Source organism: Geotrypetes seraphini, chromosome 13 (genome assembly GCF_902459505.1).
Source record: "Geotrypetes seraphini chromosome 13, aGeoSer1.1, whole genome shotgun sequence".
Taxonomy (NCBI): domain Eukaryota; kingdom Metazoa; phylum Chordata; class Amphibia; order Gymnophiona; family Dermophiidae; genus Geotrypetes; species Geotrypetes seraphini.
The window spans coordinates 24,438,794-24,458,462 of NC_047096.1; the positions used below are offsets into that span (position 1 = coordinate 24,438,794).

General features: G+C 44.9%; 1 protein-coding gene across 4 annotated transcripts in view; it reads right to left on the reverse strand.

Annotated features, from left to right (window-relative positions):
- KMT2A (lysine methyltransferase 2A) overlaps positions 1-19,669 on the reverse strand; it is a 301,152-nt gene that overhangs the window by 220,230 nt on the left and 61,253 nt on the right. For all 4 annotated transcript variants that reach the window (XR_004536758.1, XM_033917957.1, XM_033917958.1 and 1 more), the window contains exons 7-11: positions 19,005-19,346; positions 9,182-9,255; positions 8,639-8,767; positions 8,322-8,435; positions 2,438-2,584 (exon numbers count right to left, since the gene is read on the reverse strand). Coding sequence is in view for 3 of the 4 variants with exons in the window: in XM_033917957.1 (XP_033773848.1) it covers positions 2,438-2,584; positions 8,322-8,435; positions 8,639-8,767; positions 9,182-9,255; positions 19,005-19,346 (806 nt within the window). In the remaining variant the exon portion in view is untranslated. The remainder of the gene's footprint in view (positions 1-2,437; positions 2,585-8,321; positions 8,436-8,638; positions 8,768-9,181; positions 9,256-19,004; positions 19,347-19,669) is intronic.

A 19,669-nucleotide genomic window follows, 5' to 3' on the forward strand; every position in this document is an offset into this window, starting at 1 on the left:
ATCTCCTTGGCCCAGAATCCTTTTCCCTTTCACTCCCTCCTTCCAATTTGAGCCGGGAACACTAGCGATCGCACGGTCCCCGCAGCTCACACCCGCCTGCCCAATCGATTCTAGTGTTTAGCCAGCTCTCTCCCTTCTCCTCACCTTAGTTTGTAGATTTTCTTTTTCGGCGACCCGCACGCTATCAGAGAGCCGCGCACGCGCGGCTGCTCAGTGTTCAATCTTCTGCTCTGCTGCAACTTCCTGTTTCCGGTTGCGTCAGAGCAGAAGATTGAACACTGAGCAGCCGCGCGTGCGCGGCTCTCTGATAGCGTGCGGGTCGCCGAAAAAGAAAATCTACAAACTAAGGTGAGGAGAAGGGAGAGAGCTGGCTAAACACTAGAATCGATTGGGCAGGCGGGTGTGAGCTGCGGGGACCGCGCGATCCTTCATGCCTCACTGCGGGGACAAGACCATTCACTGCCCCGCGGGCGGTGAATGGCCTTGTCCCCGTCGCCGCAGCGACTGCTAGTTTTCTTCCCCGTTTTCAGCGGGTGACCAGCGGCTAAAATGCGGTGGCCGCGGGTAAACCGCCACCGTGTCATTCTCTAATCTCTAGATCACTGACAAATATGTTAAGAAGCAGCGGTCCCAGCACAGGCCCCTTTTCCATAGAGAATATTGACCATTTAAACTTACTGTTTTCTGTCTTTCAACCAGTTCTTAATCCTGTATAATATAACCCTAAGTGCGCATGTTAATCCTGTATAATATAACCCTAAGTGCGTGTTCCCTGCCACCATGATGTGTGCATCCGTGCCAAATTCGATTTGCGGCACATAGGGCTGCTTGTGGTGCTGGAGAGATTTGAGTGGCAGTGGTGGTTTGACTCCTACGCTGCCGCGATGCCTCTTCTCACCCCCAGACCAGCAAACACAGCAACTGCGGGGCATTTGCTAGGTCAGCCCACTTCAATAATGCGAGGTGGGCCAGCCTAGCAAAAGCCCTGGCTAGCGGATGCTGGACAGGGGGAGCAGGGAAAGGAGAAGGGGTACTACTGGACAGGTGGATCAGGTAAGGTGTGCTGCTGGACAGGGGGAGAGGTAAAAGGAAGAGAGAAGGCCTACTGCTGGACAGCGGAAGCAGGGAAGAGGTGCTGCTGGACAGGAGGGAGGTAAAAGGAAGGGAGAAGGCCTACTGCTGGACAGGGGGAGCAGGGAAGGGGTGCTGCTGGACAGGAGGGAGGTAAAAAGAAGGAAGAAGGGCTGCTGCTGGACAGGTGGAGCAGTGAAGGGGTGCTGCTGGACAGGGGGAGGTAAAACGAAGGGAGAAGGGCTACTGCTGGACAGGGGGAGCAGACACGGGGTGGTGGTGGACAGCCGAGGAAAGAGAGAGAAAGAAAGAAAGACAGACAGACAGAAAGCAGCCAAGGAAACAGAGAAAGACAGACACACATTTATTCAAGCAAAAGACTAGTCCATAAGACAATATCAACCAGTTCACATTAACAGAGGTTAGGCAAAATAGACAAAAAAAGAAGAATTTTAGCACCAAAGGGAGAGAAAAAAAACACACAAATCAAGTATAGCATGTGATGACACAATAGGCTGGTACAAATGAACAAATTGGGTAAGTCAAATGGACATTTTCATCTATATCCTCTGGGTTGTAAAATTCAAACTATTTCAATGCATTTTAACTGAAAAGCAAAGTGAATGAATTTGTGAGTTAGTGTGTGATGAAGCAAAGTGAATGGATATGTAAAGTGGCATGTGATTTTTCCTCAAGAAAACAGTATAACCGCAGAATCAGGGTATGGCCTAGAAAATAAAGTAGACAAATGGGGTATAATAACTGATTTGCCTTTATTGTAAGGTGATTTTAATATCACAACTGAACTTTTTTCCTTCCTCCTTCAAAATTGGAAATAATGTACAAAGTTATACTTGCATCATTTATCAGATAAAACTTAAAAATAATTCTTGAAATGAAAAATAAACATGCAACTCTCTCCTCACTATCATTGGATACCACAAGAGTGCAGCAATTTAGAATGTGAAGACTAGTCTTGGAAGGGCAGGAATGTTCAGTCTTAACCAAAAAAGTTCAAAAGAAAAGAAAATACACACGTTAACCTAACTCAGGGGTCCTTTTACTAAAGTGCGCTAACCGATTTAGCGCATGCTAAATGCTAATGTGCCCATTATATTCTACGGGCAAGTTAGCATTTAGCACATACTAAATCAGTTGGCACGCCTTAGTAAAAGGACCCTTCAGTTTGTGTAGCACTGCCAGATTTTAGCATGAAATCATGCTCTCATGGAAAACACCTCATGGTGTTACTATATTGCTACTGCCAAAAATATTGCTTTTGCTTAGTCATGAAGCAGAACTGAATGACAGCACTTCCTGGTAACAGAAAAGGGGGGAGAGACATCTATAGGGTAATTATCTTTACCTTTGTGGCCTGGTGCTGTCTGCCACACACATGACAAAACTTGCAGCGACGACAGCACCAGTTCTCCAGCTGGTCCTCTATGGGGCGCTCACTCTCCTCCAAGCAAAACTTGTGGAAGGGTTCACAGCATACTTGGCAATACACAAACTACAGGAGAAGAGGAAAGACACAAATTGAACACCTTTACTTTTCAAATATATATCCTCTTATTTACTACCCAGGAAACTCTTATAATCAAGAAAATGTAAATATCTAATCTCTTGTTTTTCCAAGTGCACAAATCTCTATTTTCAAAAATGAAATTCAATAATAAACCACCAGAATATATATTTGTAAAATCACTAGCATCACAAGATCACATGACACTATGCACAGGAGAGGATGCTGAAGCATTGCTCTCCTGCAGACCGCCTGAGCAATCTGCTTTTTTCCTTATTTAAACCTCCCCACTCTGAGCCCGTGATTCGTCTTTGGTGAGACGACTTGTTCGAGCGATATTTGGTGCAGCAGCAAGGCACCATTTATTTATTTATTTCAATTTCTTCTTTCTTTATTCATTTTTAGAACTTACAAGTGCATCAAAAAGTAATAACATTTTAACTTGGATACAACACTTGATATTCTGCAATAATCCAATTTATAAAGCTTATCCCCCTCCCTCCCATCCCTTTCATAACAAATATAAAACACATTTACCATATAATGAATTATTTCCTACCACTTTTATTTCGATTTCTATCCCATCCTCCCAGTAGCTCAGAATGGGTTACAAGCCAACATTAACAATGGAAAACATTTTGGACAGTACAAGATTATACAACAACTTAAGTACATTTTGACAGTTCAAAGACTATACAGCAACTTAAGTACAGGAGAGTGCAGAAATGTGGGGGAATATAAGGGGGTCAAGGGGTAGTTTGCAGTTAGAATTTCAGTTGAAGAGGAGGATCTTTACTGTTTTCCGGAAGGTCACCAGAGAGTTCTGCAGTCTGATTTGTGGGGGGAGTTGGTTCCAGAGTTGGGGGATGAAGTGGCTGTAGGAGCGTTTGCGGGCGGTTTCTGACAGGAGAGACCTTCCTGGGTGGATGCATAGGTGCTTCTCTGTTTCAGAGCGGAGGAGGCGGGTAGGGGTGTATAGGGTTAGCTTGGATCCTATGTATGCTGGGATGGGGCGTAGATTCTTTTATGTGCTATCACCAGGGCCTTGAAAGCACAGCATTGGTTGATCGGGAGCCAGTGCTCTGCGTGGAGGGCTGGGGAGATAGGATCATGGTAGTTGAGGTTGTGTAGGAGGCGGATTGCTGCGTTTTGTATGCGCTGGAGGCGTTTGAGATCTCTTTTGGCCATTCCATTAAATAGGGAGTTACAGCAATCCATCCTGGAGAGAACCATGGCCACTAAATCAGTGCAGAAGGACCGTGACCGGGTTTATATGCCAGAAGATAAAATGGTGGCACCTCCTAGTCTTGCAGGCCCTTCCGTTGCCTCAACTTGGGTCTCGGAGATTTCCTTGGAGGTCACAGCAGCATTGGAGATGATCTTGTACAAATGCCTGCTCCTTATTGGAAACCTTTCAGGGGAAAATAGAGGAGGTGAGCCGAGAGCTTAACAGCAACGAGTCAATGACATGGAAGATAGGGTCCTTGATGTGCAGGCCGCGACTGCCCAACACGAGAGACACATACAGGCCTTGAAGGAGAGGTTTGAGGATCTGGAGAACCGCAGTAGATGGAATAGTCTACATTTTGTTAGGCTCCCTGAATCATTACCTGACTTTGACCTCGATCGCTTTTTTGAGGGGTGGTTGCCATCGACCCTGAAGCTACTGGAGAATTTGGGCCCACTGCGTACTGAGCGTGCCCATCTAGTTGAAGGGCATCCAGCAGTGGCGGTGAGGCCACGGGTGATCATCATGCAGATCCTCAATTTTGCAAACAAGACTGCCATTCTCAGAGTACTGCACAGTGGCCAAGTTTTGACTCATGAGAATCAATGTGTTCTGTGCTTTCAGGATTACTCCAGTAAGGTGGCACAGAAGAGGAGGACTTTTTCACCAGCCTGCACTAAGGTGTTTGCCCGCAAAATCTGTTTTGCCCTGAACTATAATGTGAAGTTATGGATCACGCACAATGGTGTTACAACTATGGCTGCAGTGCAAGCTGTTGATACTTTGCCCGATTCTGAAACTGAAGCACCCACTTTCTCTTCTGCTGAGTCAGCCTGAGGCCCCGGAGGATCGCTATTTTGGACTGGAAGTCTTTGCTGAACTGGAATTCTGATAGACTATGGTCTTCTGGAGGAATTTCCCATCTGGACTACTCAGCTCTCTGGAGTGTTGGACAGACCTCAGTGTTGGCTGGTGTCTGAGAGAGCACTATGGTGGTGATGTGTGGTATGGGTTAGATGTCTGAGTGAGATGTTTGGTGTGTGTGGTGGTGCATGGACTTTTGAGCTTTATTTTTCTTTCAGCAGCGTGCTTATGTATTTTGAGTGGCCAATGCATTTCCCAGTTCTTTGTGGGAAACACCATGTGCTACTGTTTACCGCTTCCGGAATGGTACAGCCAGATGCTGGCGAGAGCTGAGGCCCACGGATAGTTCCTGGGTTTCTGTACAGTGCTAGCTGAGGCCCATGCATGGTTCCTGGGTTTCTGGACAGTGCTGGCCAAGTGTTTATTTCCCTTGCCTCAGTTTTTGGAGTTTTCTATGGACAGAGGCAGTTGATCCGGCACTTTGGTAACCTGGGATGATCAACTTGTTTCCTTTCATGGCCATTCTCCCTTAAAAAGATGATATGCCCCTTCAGGGCAGAAGCATTAAAATTCTTTGGAGCCAGGGTGGGAGGGACTTGGGGGAGGATAGGGGAGTGTTTGTGCCTGGGACTGTGGTTGAGCATGTGGTGGATGGTGTGCATGGTACTGATTATCTCTGATTATCTCTTTGGCATCCCTCCTGCCCAACTTCAATTTTAAGGGTATTTTCTGTGATGCTGCTGTTTCTTTAGCTGTGTTCAAAAGACCCCTGAAGAAGGCAAATACTGCCGAAACACAGCCTGTGCAGGGTCTGATCATCAGATTGCAGCAATGCATAACAAAGTGACTTTATTTTCCTGGAATGTGTTTGGCTTTTACTACATTGTGATATTTGAATTTGAAATAGACATTAATAAAATTTGCCATTTTAACTCTTGGAAGTCCAAGATCTGGTTCCGCATTGTTTGCTTTTGAACATTTCGGGTTTTTTGTGGTACCAAGGTCCATTGCTGTGGAAGTTAGGACAGTCCTAGTGACGTAGACCACTCCACAGTGTTGTTTGTTCATTAGAGAACTGATTAGCTCCCTCCAGATTAAAACTGCTCAGGGCTTGTCTGGATTGCAATGGTATTTTGGTTGCATGGTCTTTCTTGTTCCTGCTTCCTATGCCTGTAGACGGGAATATGGGACTTTCAGATCTCTGGGAGCTTTGGGTATGGTTTTTTTGTGACATGAGGAGGGAACATAGTATGGGTGGGGGACTTGGGAGATTACACTTCAGGTGGGTGGAGTCTTTTGGGAGGTGGGAAGCTGGAATTAAACTTTGTGATAGATTGCTGTGGGTGTCTAGACATGATTGATTCCTTTGAGGGATTTCCATAGGGATATTGGTTCTATGAAGTTCATCAAGATGGGAGGGAGAAGGCAGGGAGGGATTGGAGAGGTAGGTGTTTTCTTGAAAAGAGGGTTGAGAGAGGGACTGGAGGGGGTGGGGAGAGGAGGGTTGGGTACACCATCTATATCAGGGCGGGTTCGCTCCTCTTTATTCACTGCTCTTATCTTTTTCTTATACTGTTTGTTTCTGTCCTTGCTCATCTCACTTAGGATCTCTGGTTCCTGTGTAGGAAGTTTATTCTCAGAATCCAGAGGCCGCTGGCTGTTCCGGATAGAGAGCGTACTACATCTTGGGATGCCCTATGCATGGACTTGCTATAATCCCATGGCTCATATAGTGACTTGGACTGTGAGGGCTTGAGGTTGAAGGGTAGCACAGTGAACGCACGACTCCAGGCAATGGTCAGGCCCCAGACACTGAAGGCACCAGCGGTGTGGGTCAGTGAGGGAGATCGCACACAAGCACTGGGTACACTTCTTGAAGTCCGTGACCGGCCAGTACATAGAAGGGGAGATAGCCACTGCAAAGTAGAAGCCTGCAGGCTGAGGATGTGGGACAGGCCCCGCCAGTCAATCAACAAAAAATAAAACTTAAAAAAATAAAATAAAATAAATAATATAGAAACATAGAAATAGACGGCAGATAAGGGCCACGGCCCATCTAGTCTGCCCACCCCAATGACCTTCCCCTACCTTTCTCTGTGAATAGATCCCACGTGTCTATCCCATTTGGCCTTAAAATCAGGCACGCTGCTGGCCTCAATAACCTGAAGTGGAAGACTATTCCAGCGATCAACCACCCTTTCAGTGAAAAAGAATTTCCTGGTGTCCCCGTGCAATGTTGCTCACAAACATATTGAACAGGATTGGTCCCAGCACTGATTCTTGAGGCACTTCACTACTCAACTGTCCTTCATCTGAGCAAATTCCATTTGCCACTACCTGCTGGTGTCTGTCCATCAACCAGTTTCTAATCCAGTTCATCACTTTGGGCCCTAACTTTAGCCCATGAAGTTTATTTAAGAGTCTCCTATGAGGAACCATGTCAAAGGCTTTGCTGAAATCTAAGTAAATTACATCTTCTGCATTCACCCAGTCAAAGAATTCAATCAGATTCATTTGGCATGATTTACCATAAATTTAAAGTGAAGAAAGTCAATATGTGTGCGAGATTTGAGCCAAAGGTGCTCAGCACAGCAGGTACAGGAACATAAGTAGCGGATACTGGGAGTGAGCCAAGGTTGAGGTTTGGTACACTTGACAGAACGGGAAACACAAGTGTCCAGAGAAGAGGAGAGAATAGAGTTGTACGACAAGACAGCCTCGTGGACAGATCTGGATAACGTAATGGAGACAAGGAAAGGTGAAACAGTGGTTGAGAGCTTGAAGATATCAAAACCTGTTGAGGTGACTGAGCGTGGCTGAGAGGGAGGGTGAGTCATTGTGAAGGTTATCAGATGATGATAAGAGATGGGGGAGCAGTGAGGTAGAGAAGTTAGAGAGAGATGTTGGAGAAAAAGACAAGATCAAGGCAGTGGTCATCCTGGTGAGTGGGGGTAGTGGAGCACAGCTGGGAAGTCAAATGAGTAGGTTAAGGCAAGAAACTTAGAAGGAAACTTGTCAGTGGGATCATCAAGGTGAAAGTTAAAATCTTCCAAGAATGAGAGACGAAGATGATGAATCAAGGAAGCCCGAAAGCCAGGAGTCAAATTCAGTGAGAAAGGGGGCTTGTTGGGGGGCATAATAAATGACCACTATCCAAAGAGGTAGAGGAGTTAATAGGCGGATGGAGTGGACTTCAAATGAGGAAAGGTTGTGGGAATGAGGAGGGACTTAAGCTTGTATTCTGTATTCCTTGTTTGTACTTCCACTTGAATAGTTCTATATCCTGCTGCCATTTGTATTTCCTTGTTTTTCCAGTCATGCTTTTGGGTGTCTAGAGTTATGCAGCTATCGTTCTTTGTTCAAAATGGATGACCAACATGTATTGTCTGCAATGAATCATTCTGGTTACTAATAAAAATTGTTTATAATAAGATCACTGGCATCACCTGCAGCATTCTCTGACCTTATTAATTCTGCTTGAACACTCTCACTCCCTCCTACTATTCACTGTGACCAAAAACAGGAGAGTAGTCTACCGACATTGCCAGCTACTAAAGAACTTCCACTTGATATCATGCGTGCATTACATATTTATGTAAAATCTTAAATGAAAGCATAGCGAAAATGTCTTACCTCTAAATGGCCACTGCTGGCACACAAGAAGCAAACCACCCTAGGGGTTATAGGTATAGAGGTTAGGATACTCAGGCCTCCCATCTCCCACACATTCTCCACATCACAGTCTTCCTAAAAAGCAGAAAGAACAGCCTGAGATGCCAGCAAGATTTACAGCTATCACTCACCATCAGGGCAATACCATAGGGAAGGAGATGTTAGAGTGACCTCTCACATCACAAACCAACTCTACCCAGAACAGCTTCCAATTTTTGGATATGCATACGTTTTATAAAGAGCAGTAAGAGAGCACCTACTTATCTTTTCCTGTTTACCTTGAAATCCACACGGATCCTGTGCACGCCATCTGCAAGAGGCCTTTGTTTAGAACTGCTTCCATTGGAGAAAGTATTTAGCAGACTCAGTGTGCTGCTCTCTGGCTTGCTTACTAGGAGTGGTTTTTCCTAGAAAAGACAAGACATAAGGAACACTATCATTTATTCTACCCAAAATGCTGGAGCCCCTAAAAAAATCTCTTGTATATTCTGCACAGAATAATCTATTATTCCTCCAAGGCCATATTTACAAGATAGTAAATTTCCTAAACTGGATTAAAAACTTAGGGCCTGTTTTACAAAGCCGTGCTAGCAGCTGCTGCGCAGTAACAGCCCCGAAGCCCATAGAGATTTAAAGAGCTTCGAGGCTGTTGCTGCACGGCTTTGTAAAACAGGCAGTTAGTTTCACTACCTACATACCTCACTTCCTGAGAGCACAGAGAAACTTGGAGACTGTACTGAAGTTTTTAAGATTACATTATAACATGAGAAATCCATGTTCTGAGATTACATATTTTTTTAGGGAATTTAAAAATTCCTTACTTTCTCTTTTGGTTTTTGCTTGATGGGAGGACCTGGCCTAGGAGTTCCCTTCTTTTGCTTGCTTTGCTCCACACCTACAGAAGAAGAAGCAGTGTTCAGGGTAGGAAATGGGCAAGTGGGGGAAAAGGTAAACCGCGACCAATAGGATCATGTCTACCTTAAGGGAGCAAAGGCACAGTCAGACACAAACTTAAAAAACTGTTTGCTGGATACATAAATCTAAAGACTAACTTTCAGCTAAACTTCACTTTGGATTTACTCATCAATAAAGATTTTTCAAATAAATTACAAATAAGGAATTGGGTTTTAAGTATGATTTCAACTTTCAGCAAGTATGCAGTATAAGGTATACACAAAAATGCATGATGAGGTGGTTCAGCTCTCTAATGATAGGCATCACATTCAAGTGGATACAAGACAACGATGGGTTGGTAGGGGCTCCATTTTGCTGGCCAGCTTTAAGATATGGCAGATTATGGTTTAAAGGATAGCCAGGTTTTAGTTTAAATTTAAAAATATGATGTACTGCCCTTCAAAATAAATAGAGCAGCAACTTCAAAATTCTGGAAAGCACATGGGCTACAGAAACATTTATATAATATTTATTTACAAACCATCTTAAACAAAAAAGTCCAATAAGCATAAAATAGTTCTTACAACTGACAAAACTCCATTAAAGCAAAAACACTAATAACAGCTTAATTAGTAGTCTAAATTCTACCCAAAATAACAAACCATAATAAAAACTACCAACTAGCAGCCTCCGAAACTTGGCAGACAGGCAGGCACACAAGCAAACTAACTGTGAACACCTAAGCTTGAAACAGCTTAAGAGCAGGAATAAGAACATAAGAATATAATTGCCGCTGCAAGGTCAGACCAGTGGTCCTTCGTGCCCAGCAGTCCGCTCCTGTGGCGGCCCTTAAGTCAAAGACCATTGCCCTAATTGAGTTTAGCCTTACCTGTATACGTTCTGGTTCAGCAGGAACTTGTCTAACTTTGTCTTGAATCCCTGGAGAGTATTTTCCCCTATAACAGCCTCCGGAAGAGCGTTCCAGATTTCTACCACTCTTTGGGTGAAGAAGGACTTCATTACGTTTGTACGGAATCTATCTCTTTTAACTTTAGAGTGCCCTCTCGTTCTCTCTACCTTGGAGAGGGTGAACAATCTGTCTTTATCTACTAAGTCTATTCCCTTCATTATCTTGAATGTTTCGATCATGTCCCCTCTCAGTCTCCTCTTTTCAAGGGAGAAGAGGCCCAGTTTCTCTAATCTCTCACTGTACAGCAACTCCTCCAGCCCCTTAACCATTTTAGTCACTCTTCTTTGGACCCTTTCGAGTAGTACAATGTCCTTCTTCATGTACAGCGACCAGTGCTGGACACGGTATTCCAGGTGGGGGTGTACCATGGCCTGGTACAGCGGCATGATAAACCTTCTCCAATCTGTTTTTGATCCTCTTCTTAATCATTCCTAGCATTCTGTTCACCCTTTTTGCCGCCGCCGCCGCTACACATTGCGCGGACAGCTTCATTGACTTGTCTACCAGTACTCCCAAGTCTATTTCCTGGGGGGTCTCTCCGAGTACTGCCCAGACATCCTATATTCGTGTATAAAATTTTTGTTACTGACATGCATCACCTTACACTTATCCATGTTGAACCTCATTTGCCATGTCGCAGCCCATTCCTCAAGCATATTTATGTCACGTTGCAGGTCTTTGCAATTCTTCTGTATCTTCACTACTCTGAATAACTTTGTATCGTCTGCAAATTTAATAATCTCGCTCGTTGTACCAATTTCCAGGTCATTATGGGCCCAAGCACCGAACCCTGCAGCACTCCACTTGTGGCACTTTTCCAGTCCGAGTATTGTCCATTTACCCCCACGCTCTGTTGCCTATCCACCAACCAGTTTTTAATCCACGTGAGTGTATCACCCTCGATTCCATGGCTTGCAATTTTTCGAAGTAGTCATTCATGCAGGACCTTGTCGAACGCCTTCTGAAAATCCAGATATACAATGTCGACTGGGTCACCCTTGTCTATCTGCCTGTTTACTCCCTCGAAGAAGTGCAGTAAGTAAGTTCGTCAAGCAAGATCTTCCTTTGCTGAAGCCGTGTTGGCTGGTCCTCATCAGATTGTGTCTGTCAAGGTGATCAATGATACCTTTATCAACGTCTAGCACTTGTAGCATCTTTCTCGGTAAGGACTACTGGCCCTGGTAAGGACTTGAAGGCCCTGAGACCATAATGCAGCTGCCACTACCACTAGGCACTTGGTGAATACTCTGGAAGAGGATGCAAGGCCAAAGGGTAGTACTTTGTACTGATAATAGTGTTGAGCCACCTGAAAAAGGAGAAATCGCCTGGAGGCTGGATGCACTGGGATGCGAGTGTAGGCTTCTTTCAGGTCCAGAGAGCATAGCCAGTCATTGCAATCCAAAAGGGGATATAAAGTTGCAAAACTTTTCCTTCATTAGAAACTTGTTGAGGACTCTGAGGTCCAAAATTGGACAAACACCCCCCATCTTCTTTGGAACAAGAAAATACCGGGAGTAAAATCCCTGCCCGGTTCCCCTGACTTGGAGGAACCTTCTTGATGGGATTGAGAAGGAGAAGGGATTCTATTTCCTGAAGAAGAAGAGACCTCTGCTGAGGGTGAGAAGATGACTCTCTAAGAGGATGATCTGGAGGAATGTCAATAAAGTGAAGAATATCCTTCTCGAATGACTTTTAGAACCCAGAGGTCTGTGGTAATCAGTTTCCAGTAAGGGTAATAAATTTGAAGATGCCCTCCGATGGGTTGAGGAAGAGGCTAGGATAACGGACTAGCAGTTATGTTCTCTAGAAGCACATCAAAAAGACTGAGCAGGCTTCTGTGGAGCTGTGGCCTGGGTTTTTTTGAGGGCGCTGTTGCTTCTGTTTCTTCTGCTGTGGTCGAGTAGTAGCAGCAGGTTTTGAAGTAAAACGCCTTTTTGATAGGAAAACTTCAAAGGCTTGAAAGTTGAAGGCTTAGACTTGGATTTCACTAAGGCATTCCAATATTTTTCATGATAAGTAAGCTTTTGAGTGGCATTTTTAATTGAGTCACCAAAGAGCTCATCTTCTAAGCATGGAATGTTAGCCAATATGTCCTGGAGGTTGATATCCATATCAGAGACTCTGAGCTATGCTAGATGTCTCATTGCCACTGACATAGCCTAGGCTCTGGAAGACAATTCAAAGGCATCATAAGCCGATTTCGCCATATATTTTCTTGCCAGGGCAAGGGCATGAGAAATAACGAAAATCCTGTAATTACTTTGAAGGAATGTATCTATCAAAATAAGACAATTTCCTAACCAAATGCTTTGACATAGCATGAACTTTAGAAATTGTAGTTAAGGACTCTGTTAGCCAATATGGTGTTTTGGTATAGGCAATGGCAAACTTATCCACAGTGCTCCCCTCTCGTCTCGGGGGCATAAACCCTGGATGGAGTAGAATTTTTCAAAGTTGATTCCACCACCAGGAACTGATGCTGAAGCTGCTGTTTGTCAAAACCAGGGGAAGAAATGATTTTGTATAGAGTCCAATTTTCTGGGAGCTACAGTAATTTCAAGAGGGGTCTCCTAGTTCTTATGAAGAGTCTCCTTGAGAATACAATGCAATGGTGGATGAAGAAGTTCTTTAGGAGGCTCATCATAGTCCAAAGCCTCAAAATATTCAGCACTATGAGCAGAATCAGCTTCTAACTTGACTGGAAGCTCTTTGCCCAATTGTCCAATTAATTTTGTGAAAGACAGCCTTTCCGTGGGAGACTTAGAACTTTGTGGAAACGTTTGAGGAGACTTCTCAGAAGTAGTGTCATAAGCCTCTGTAGTAGACTCAGGGACATCATCCACTGAGTCAGACTGTAAGTCCGAATCATAAAAGTCTTTTGATGAGGAAGTGCATCGGAATCTATGATGGTGTCGAGACCGGTGTCGATCTGATGAAGATGACGATGTATGATGTGCTTTCCTTTTATACTCTTAGAAGAGCGGGAAGGAGAGCGATGTTTATGCTTCGAAGCAGCTGAGGATGACCGATGCTGAGCGGACTGGAGTCATCGAGAAGATGAAGAATAATAATGTCTTGAAAAACTGGATTGACACTGTAAGGAAGAACATCGATGAGATACGCTACTTTTATGCATGAAACATGGACACGGTACCGGAGATCCAGTATCAGTACCGCAGGACCTGGTGACCTTATGCACAGGCTGGGCAGGTACCGATGGCCCTCCATAAAAGAATGCATTCACTGAAAAAAACAGCCCCAGGGAGACCCAGCGGCAGGAAAAGCTGCCCCTCAACCAAGGTGGTACCTGCGGAAAAAACACAAACACCCCCAAGCAACACCACCCCACGCAGGTTGGCAGACACGGTCTTCAGGAAGACGGGGCTCCTTAGAGTCCATTAGTCTGAACCAACTTATCCAAATCCTCGCCAAACAAGACTCCCAAAAGGGAAATTTCATCAGCTTAGCCTTAAATGCCGTATCTGCTGATCAAGCTCAGAGCCACAGGGTACGACAAGCAGTCATCCCGAGAGCCATGGACTTGGCTGACGCCCACAACTGATCAAACATGGAACCTGAAAGATAAGAAGCACCCATCTCAATTTTGGCTACTTCCTATTCCACTAAGGAGCAATCACCAGACTCACAGACAAGGACACGCTCGGCACACTGAAAAGAAGCCCAAGCCACCAATGCCGCCTGGACTGCTAGGGCAGTGACACCAAAATTCTGCTGAAGAAGAGACTCCAGCCTATGTTCCTCAGAGTCCCTCAAAGCCGAGCCGCCCTCAACTAGCACCATATACTGTTTTGTGATGGCCGAAACCACCACATCCACAACCGACAACTTCAAGGTATCCCTATCTCCCTCCAGGATGGGATACAGATGAGTCATAAAGCATGCAAAATAAAAGGGCAACTCCGGCGCTTTCCATTGTGTAAGCACAATATCCCGAATATTCTGATGCATAGGAAAAGAGCAGGAGGCTGAACGGATCCCCCAAAGGAGGGGGTCCATGACATGAGGTGGGCTCCTTCATGTCTTCCTCAAAGCGCAACACCGAGGAAACCTGCAGAATAAGCTCCTGGAGCTCTTCCCGCTGAAAGATGCACAACAAAGCATCCTCGCCAGCTGGAGGAACTGAAAAACCTCTGCCAGCAGCGTCCGTCCCACTGAGAGAATCCTGGAGGTCTACCAAGGGGTCCAGGTCCTCATCAAGCGAAAACTGCTCCTCATACAAAAAAATCATCGTCCCAAGAGACCCTTAGCCGCTTGGACGAAAGAGGAGGAGATGGGGAAGAAACTGGCGCTGAGAGGGCAGAACCAGAGTGGACACAGAGGGAAAAATCCCCCGAGACACCCGGGGTTGAAGCAGGACCCTTGGCCGCCTGAAGACCAGCCTTGCACAAGGCTAAAACAAAATATTTTTATTTATTTAAATCAGGGGGAAATCCCCTGGCAGCCCAATGGGACTCACTGCCAAAGCAGTGAACCCAGCAAAAACCTACCCCTGTCTCTCCAATACAGGGGGAAGGTCACCTGAGGCTGCAGACAAAATGGAGGCACTTCCCGCCAAAATCAGAGCAAAGTCTGCATAGAAAACCGCCCCTGAAGCCTGTAGCGACTGAGAAGCCTGAACCGCCCCAGCCGCTAAAGCAGGCAAGCCAGAAGCAGCTGTAAGAGAATCCCCAGCAGCATCGGTGGAAAGGGAAACCTTATTTTCCTGGCCATCGGCAACTGGGGGAATCTGTGAGTGGGTGGCGAGGGAACCCAGGCTTCCCTGCTGTCAGCTGCTGGCGTGCGAGGCATTCGCAAAGGGGATCTCAGGATGCCAGCACCCAAAGCCGACAAGGATTCCCCTTCGTGGCGGCTGGCACACTGAGTACAAATTGGCCTTATTGACCTCGGGTCTGCAGCACAATGAGCACTTTTTCCAATACACGACTTAGCTGAAAGCAAACTGCCAGTTAACAAAAAATCAATTACAGTCAATTGAAGGCTCCCTTCAGACTGGCACTCAGGATTTTTTTCTTCCCTGTCAGAACAAACTCCACTGGCTCTCTAAGCCATATGCCTTGCTGGTATCGGTGGCAAGGCTTACAGCTGAGGCCCCTCTAGAAAAATTTGGGGGAGGTGGAGGATATGGGGGGAAGGACTTAACTCGTGACCCATTGAGTGTGACACCCCTGAGGTCAGATAGACCCCCCTAAGCTCAGTCTGGCATCAGACAGGGTCAAGAAGGCTATTAAACAACTTTCAACAGACCGACATTAAGCAAGGGAAGACTGGCAACAGCTTACCACATCTGCTGAGACTAAGAACAGACTGGTTATGTTAGGGGGAAGCACAGCTACTTATATTACAGCTAAAAGGTTTTGCCTCAGTCTTCACCTGCTGGTCCTGGTGAACTATTTTCATCAGTGAAGTGTACCGGTCTGGAGAGGCGCTAAAGAATTGTATGTTTTTGCAGGGTAGAAGACCACACGCAGGATTCGACACAGTATTCAGGGTCAAGGCACTGTAAGCATCAACCATGTAGGAAAGTGATGGAAATTTGGCGTTAGCACCTACAACACTTTTTAAAACCAGTGAACGACCAGGACATCGACGGAAAAACCACCTCAGCCAAATTGAATTCAAAGCTGAGGAAAGAGAAAAAGGCCCTGATGGGAAAAGCCCGTAAGGGTCGAACAATGAGGAAAAAAAGAACCTCAACTTATTTTATTACACTGAAGTAAAAAATATGTATGAAATGCGAGTATAAAGAATACACATAAAAAATATGAGTGAGCGGAAAGGCAAAAGCAAAAAATTGAACAATGTTCAAAGAACACGACGTGTTAGCTTCGCAGAAAACTAAGAACTGAGGAGCCGCGAGCTACATCAGGCAGGAAGGTACTCACGCATGTGCGGTGTGGGCTATTGTGAACTTTCTAAAAATTTTAAAGTGGCAATGTACTTTTAAAGCGTCCATACCGGGGCTCCATAGATGATGTCACCCTACATATAAGAATATGCTGCCTTCTTGTCCTATGATAACTAAATTTTAACTTGATGCCTTAAAAGGATCTAATGCCAAAGAAAATTTGGTGAAGCTAAGTTCAACCATTTCAAAGATAAGGAGGTTTACATAAACGACCATATACAGGCAGGGCTGTGGAATCAGTACATAAAACCTCCTTTATCCATTTAGGTGTTGTACTGAATGCAAAGAGTGGATTCTTGGGATTTTGGTTTAATTTATGTTTATCATTTTTGGTCAGCCATTATGGATTTGTGTTCTATGTATGTGACCGAGGTATTCTGTTAGCATGATTATTCTATGCAGCATTTTCTAGTTATTTAATAATAATAATAACTTTATTTTTCTATACCGCCATAGTCAAAGTGACTTCTAGGCGGTTCACATAGAAAGAAGACTGGACAATCAGCGAATTACAAAATTCAAGAAGAAGGATGTTACATAATAAATTGGAGAAACATGGGGAAAGAATACATGAGAGAAGAAAGATGTTACATAATACACTGGGGTTATAAGGAGAAAGAATACCTGAGAGAGGTCATCTGATTAGGCAAGGAATTTGTCAAGTAGAGTGGTTTTAATTGATTTTCAGAATGTGTTATAGGTATGTCTGGCTTTATTTATGTGGTTTCCCAGCCAGGATTACTGTCTGTTTGCTTAGAACACGAAGGTTCTGTCTAGGAAGGATTTGTATTTGCAGCCTGTGATCTTTGGGTATGCAAAGATGTTTTTTTTCTGGTTGTACATGTGGGGTTGTGTAGAGTGAAGTGTGTTTGAAGGTAATTTGTCTTGTTCAGTTGTGTTGATAGTGGAGGGGATATTTGTGAGGGGAGAAGGGAAGGGAGACAGGGGTTTTGTTGATCCTTGTTCTGTTTGCGATTTATAAAATGACAATTTGTATAGAATATTATTTCTTTTTATACTTTGATTTTATATTGAAATCATTTTATTAAACTATCTGGTCCTTTTACTAAAGCGTGCTAGCTGTTTTAGCACGCGCTAAACACTAACGTGTCCATAAACTAAAATGGACACATTAGCGTTTAGCGCGTGCTAAAACAGCTAGTGCACCTTAATAAAAAGACCCCTATTTGAGGCCTGTGCAGATGAGATCAGGCAAAGTTCACAGGGATGGGAACTAACTTTGTCCCCCACTGTCTAGGCGCCACTTTCACCAATATAAATATAAAATATTACATTTTGCAATTAAAGAACTCGATATCAAAATATATTCTAAAAGTATAACATACCGTATTTTTCGCTCCATAAGACACACCTTTTTCCCCAAAAAAAGTGGGTGGAAATAAGGGTACATCTTATGGAGCGAATATCCAACCCCCAATCCATTACCTTATCTAGTTCCTCCGGTGGTCCTGCCCTGCCCTTCCCTTCCCTCTGGCTGAATTCTGAACTAGCTGCAGCAGCATCAGAGCAGCGCAAAAGGCAGGCGTGTGCTTTTCGCATGCCTGTGCCCCTCCGTGAATTACGTCGGTGTTTGTGTGCTGAGTCGGGGGGAGTAGAGGCAAAGGTGAGGAGCAGCGGTGGTGGGCTGCTGTTGGTCCACTATGGGTGTGCTTGTGGTCCTGGGTGGAGACCGGAGTGGCACTGCAGGGCCTCCTTGGCTGTGCGGCGGGAAGACTAGTGCTGCACAGATGGAAGTGACGCAGAGCCTCTGCTGGCTGTGCCCCTGCTCGATGATTATCCGTGCCCCCACCCCTTGCTGCAGGTGATGTGCTGCCTTTTCATGTTGGCTCAGCGTGCTTGGGAGAACGGCATGGATTCCTTGACACTGCTGGGCTGAACCGGAGGGTCGGTGTGGCCTTTCCCTTGCTGTCATGTGGAGCTGCTCAAGGCTTTCAGGTGCATTTTCTGTGTGGCTGCCTTGTGGGCGGGCGGTCGAGGGTTGAGGTGCTAAAAGGCAGTGTGGATCTCTGTGGTGTCTGACCTGGTAGATATGCAGAAGGTCTAGGCTGGGGTATTGTGCAGTGGGAAGGAGTGTGAACTGGTTTGGGGTAGGATTGTTATTGAATTGAAGGGTGACAGAGGTGTGTGTTTGTTGGTGGGCTGGGGGGGGGTTGTAATCTTGGTGGCTGAATAGTGTATAAGGGGTTGTGGGTGTTCTGGTTAGTACAGGGTTTGAGTCATGCATTCAAAGTTGGGTTGTCTATGGGAGGGCAGTTTGGTTACCAATTTTGGGCAGTGTTTCTTGTTGTTTAGTTTTCCAGAAATTCTGTGTTGAGTTGGTAGGTACAGGAAATGGGGTTAGCCTGCTGAATTAGAGAGCTAGGGTATAGCAGTGGTGCATGGGTCTGGGCTCTGGATCATGTGGATCAGGCCCAGGTGGGATGGAACAATTTTGGATGTAGTGCTTTATATGGGGGTTGGGTAGAGCCTGACAGGGAGAATTTGGTTCAGAATGTTTTTTTTCTTGTTTTCCTCCTCTAAATCTAGGGTGTGTCTTATAGTCAGGTGCGTCTTATGGAGCGAAAAATACGGTATCCTGAAAAAAGGGTTAATCATATCTGTGAAATAAGAAATGTAAACATTATATTTGCATGACACAATTTAACTCTATTAGGAGTTGGAGTCTGCACATTTTCACCAACTCAGACTCCAAATCCAGTAACCCAAAATTTGCTTCCGACGCCACAACCCTGCATACAAGGATATTCAATACAATCTCATAAGCCTTTTGCTTAAAAATTTCTAACCTATACGTTAGTATTTGTTTTATGGTTTGTTTTTTTAATTCCATCACCTGGTTCTGCCAGGGTGGGCTGTTTTTTCTTGGGCTCACTAAGGGTGTTCTTCAAAACCTCTTTCTTTGCAAGCCCTGGGATGGGTTGTGGAGGCAAAGGGAGCTGTATTGGCAGGGGGACTTGTTTAAGGTTCTTCCTTGTGGCAGGAGTGACAACTGGTTTTGGATCAAGTGCAGGCACCATGCAGCTCCCATCCTCTGGATTCTCCATGAGGAGGGTCTTTCGAGGAGGGTCATTTTTCTTTTGCACATTATCATCCCTTCCTGAGTCCAGGGGATTCTTCCCAGAATGGTTCTCTTTCTTCTCATTGCTTTTGGTTTTCTTCTCTTTCTTTTTTACAGCTGGAAAGACAGACATCAGTAACTGACTTTTACCACTATGCAAAGTATTAAGAACATGCTGCCCTGTAGCTAACTGCACCCCATGTTTCAGATTCTCTCCATCTTATCAGGGATCCCATTTCTGAGAAATATGAACTTTGGGGATAAATCTCCAGACTGTTACAGTCACTGCTTGGAGATGGCAAAGAGAAATAAAAAAATATCTATATTGCTTTTCTCACTAAACATTAATAGCCAATTAAGAAGTCACCCAACTCAGTTAGCCTTGGGACTAGTCCGTGGTACAGTAAAGGCTAGGAAAAAGTTGAGAAAACGAACTAAAT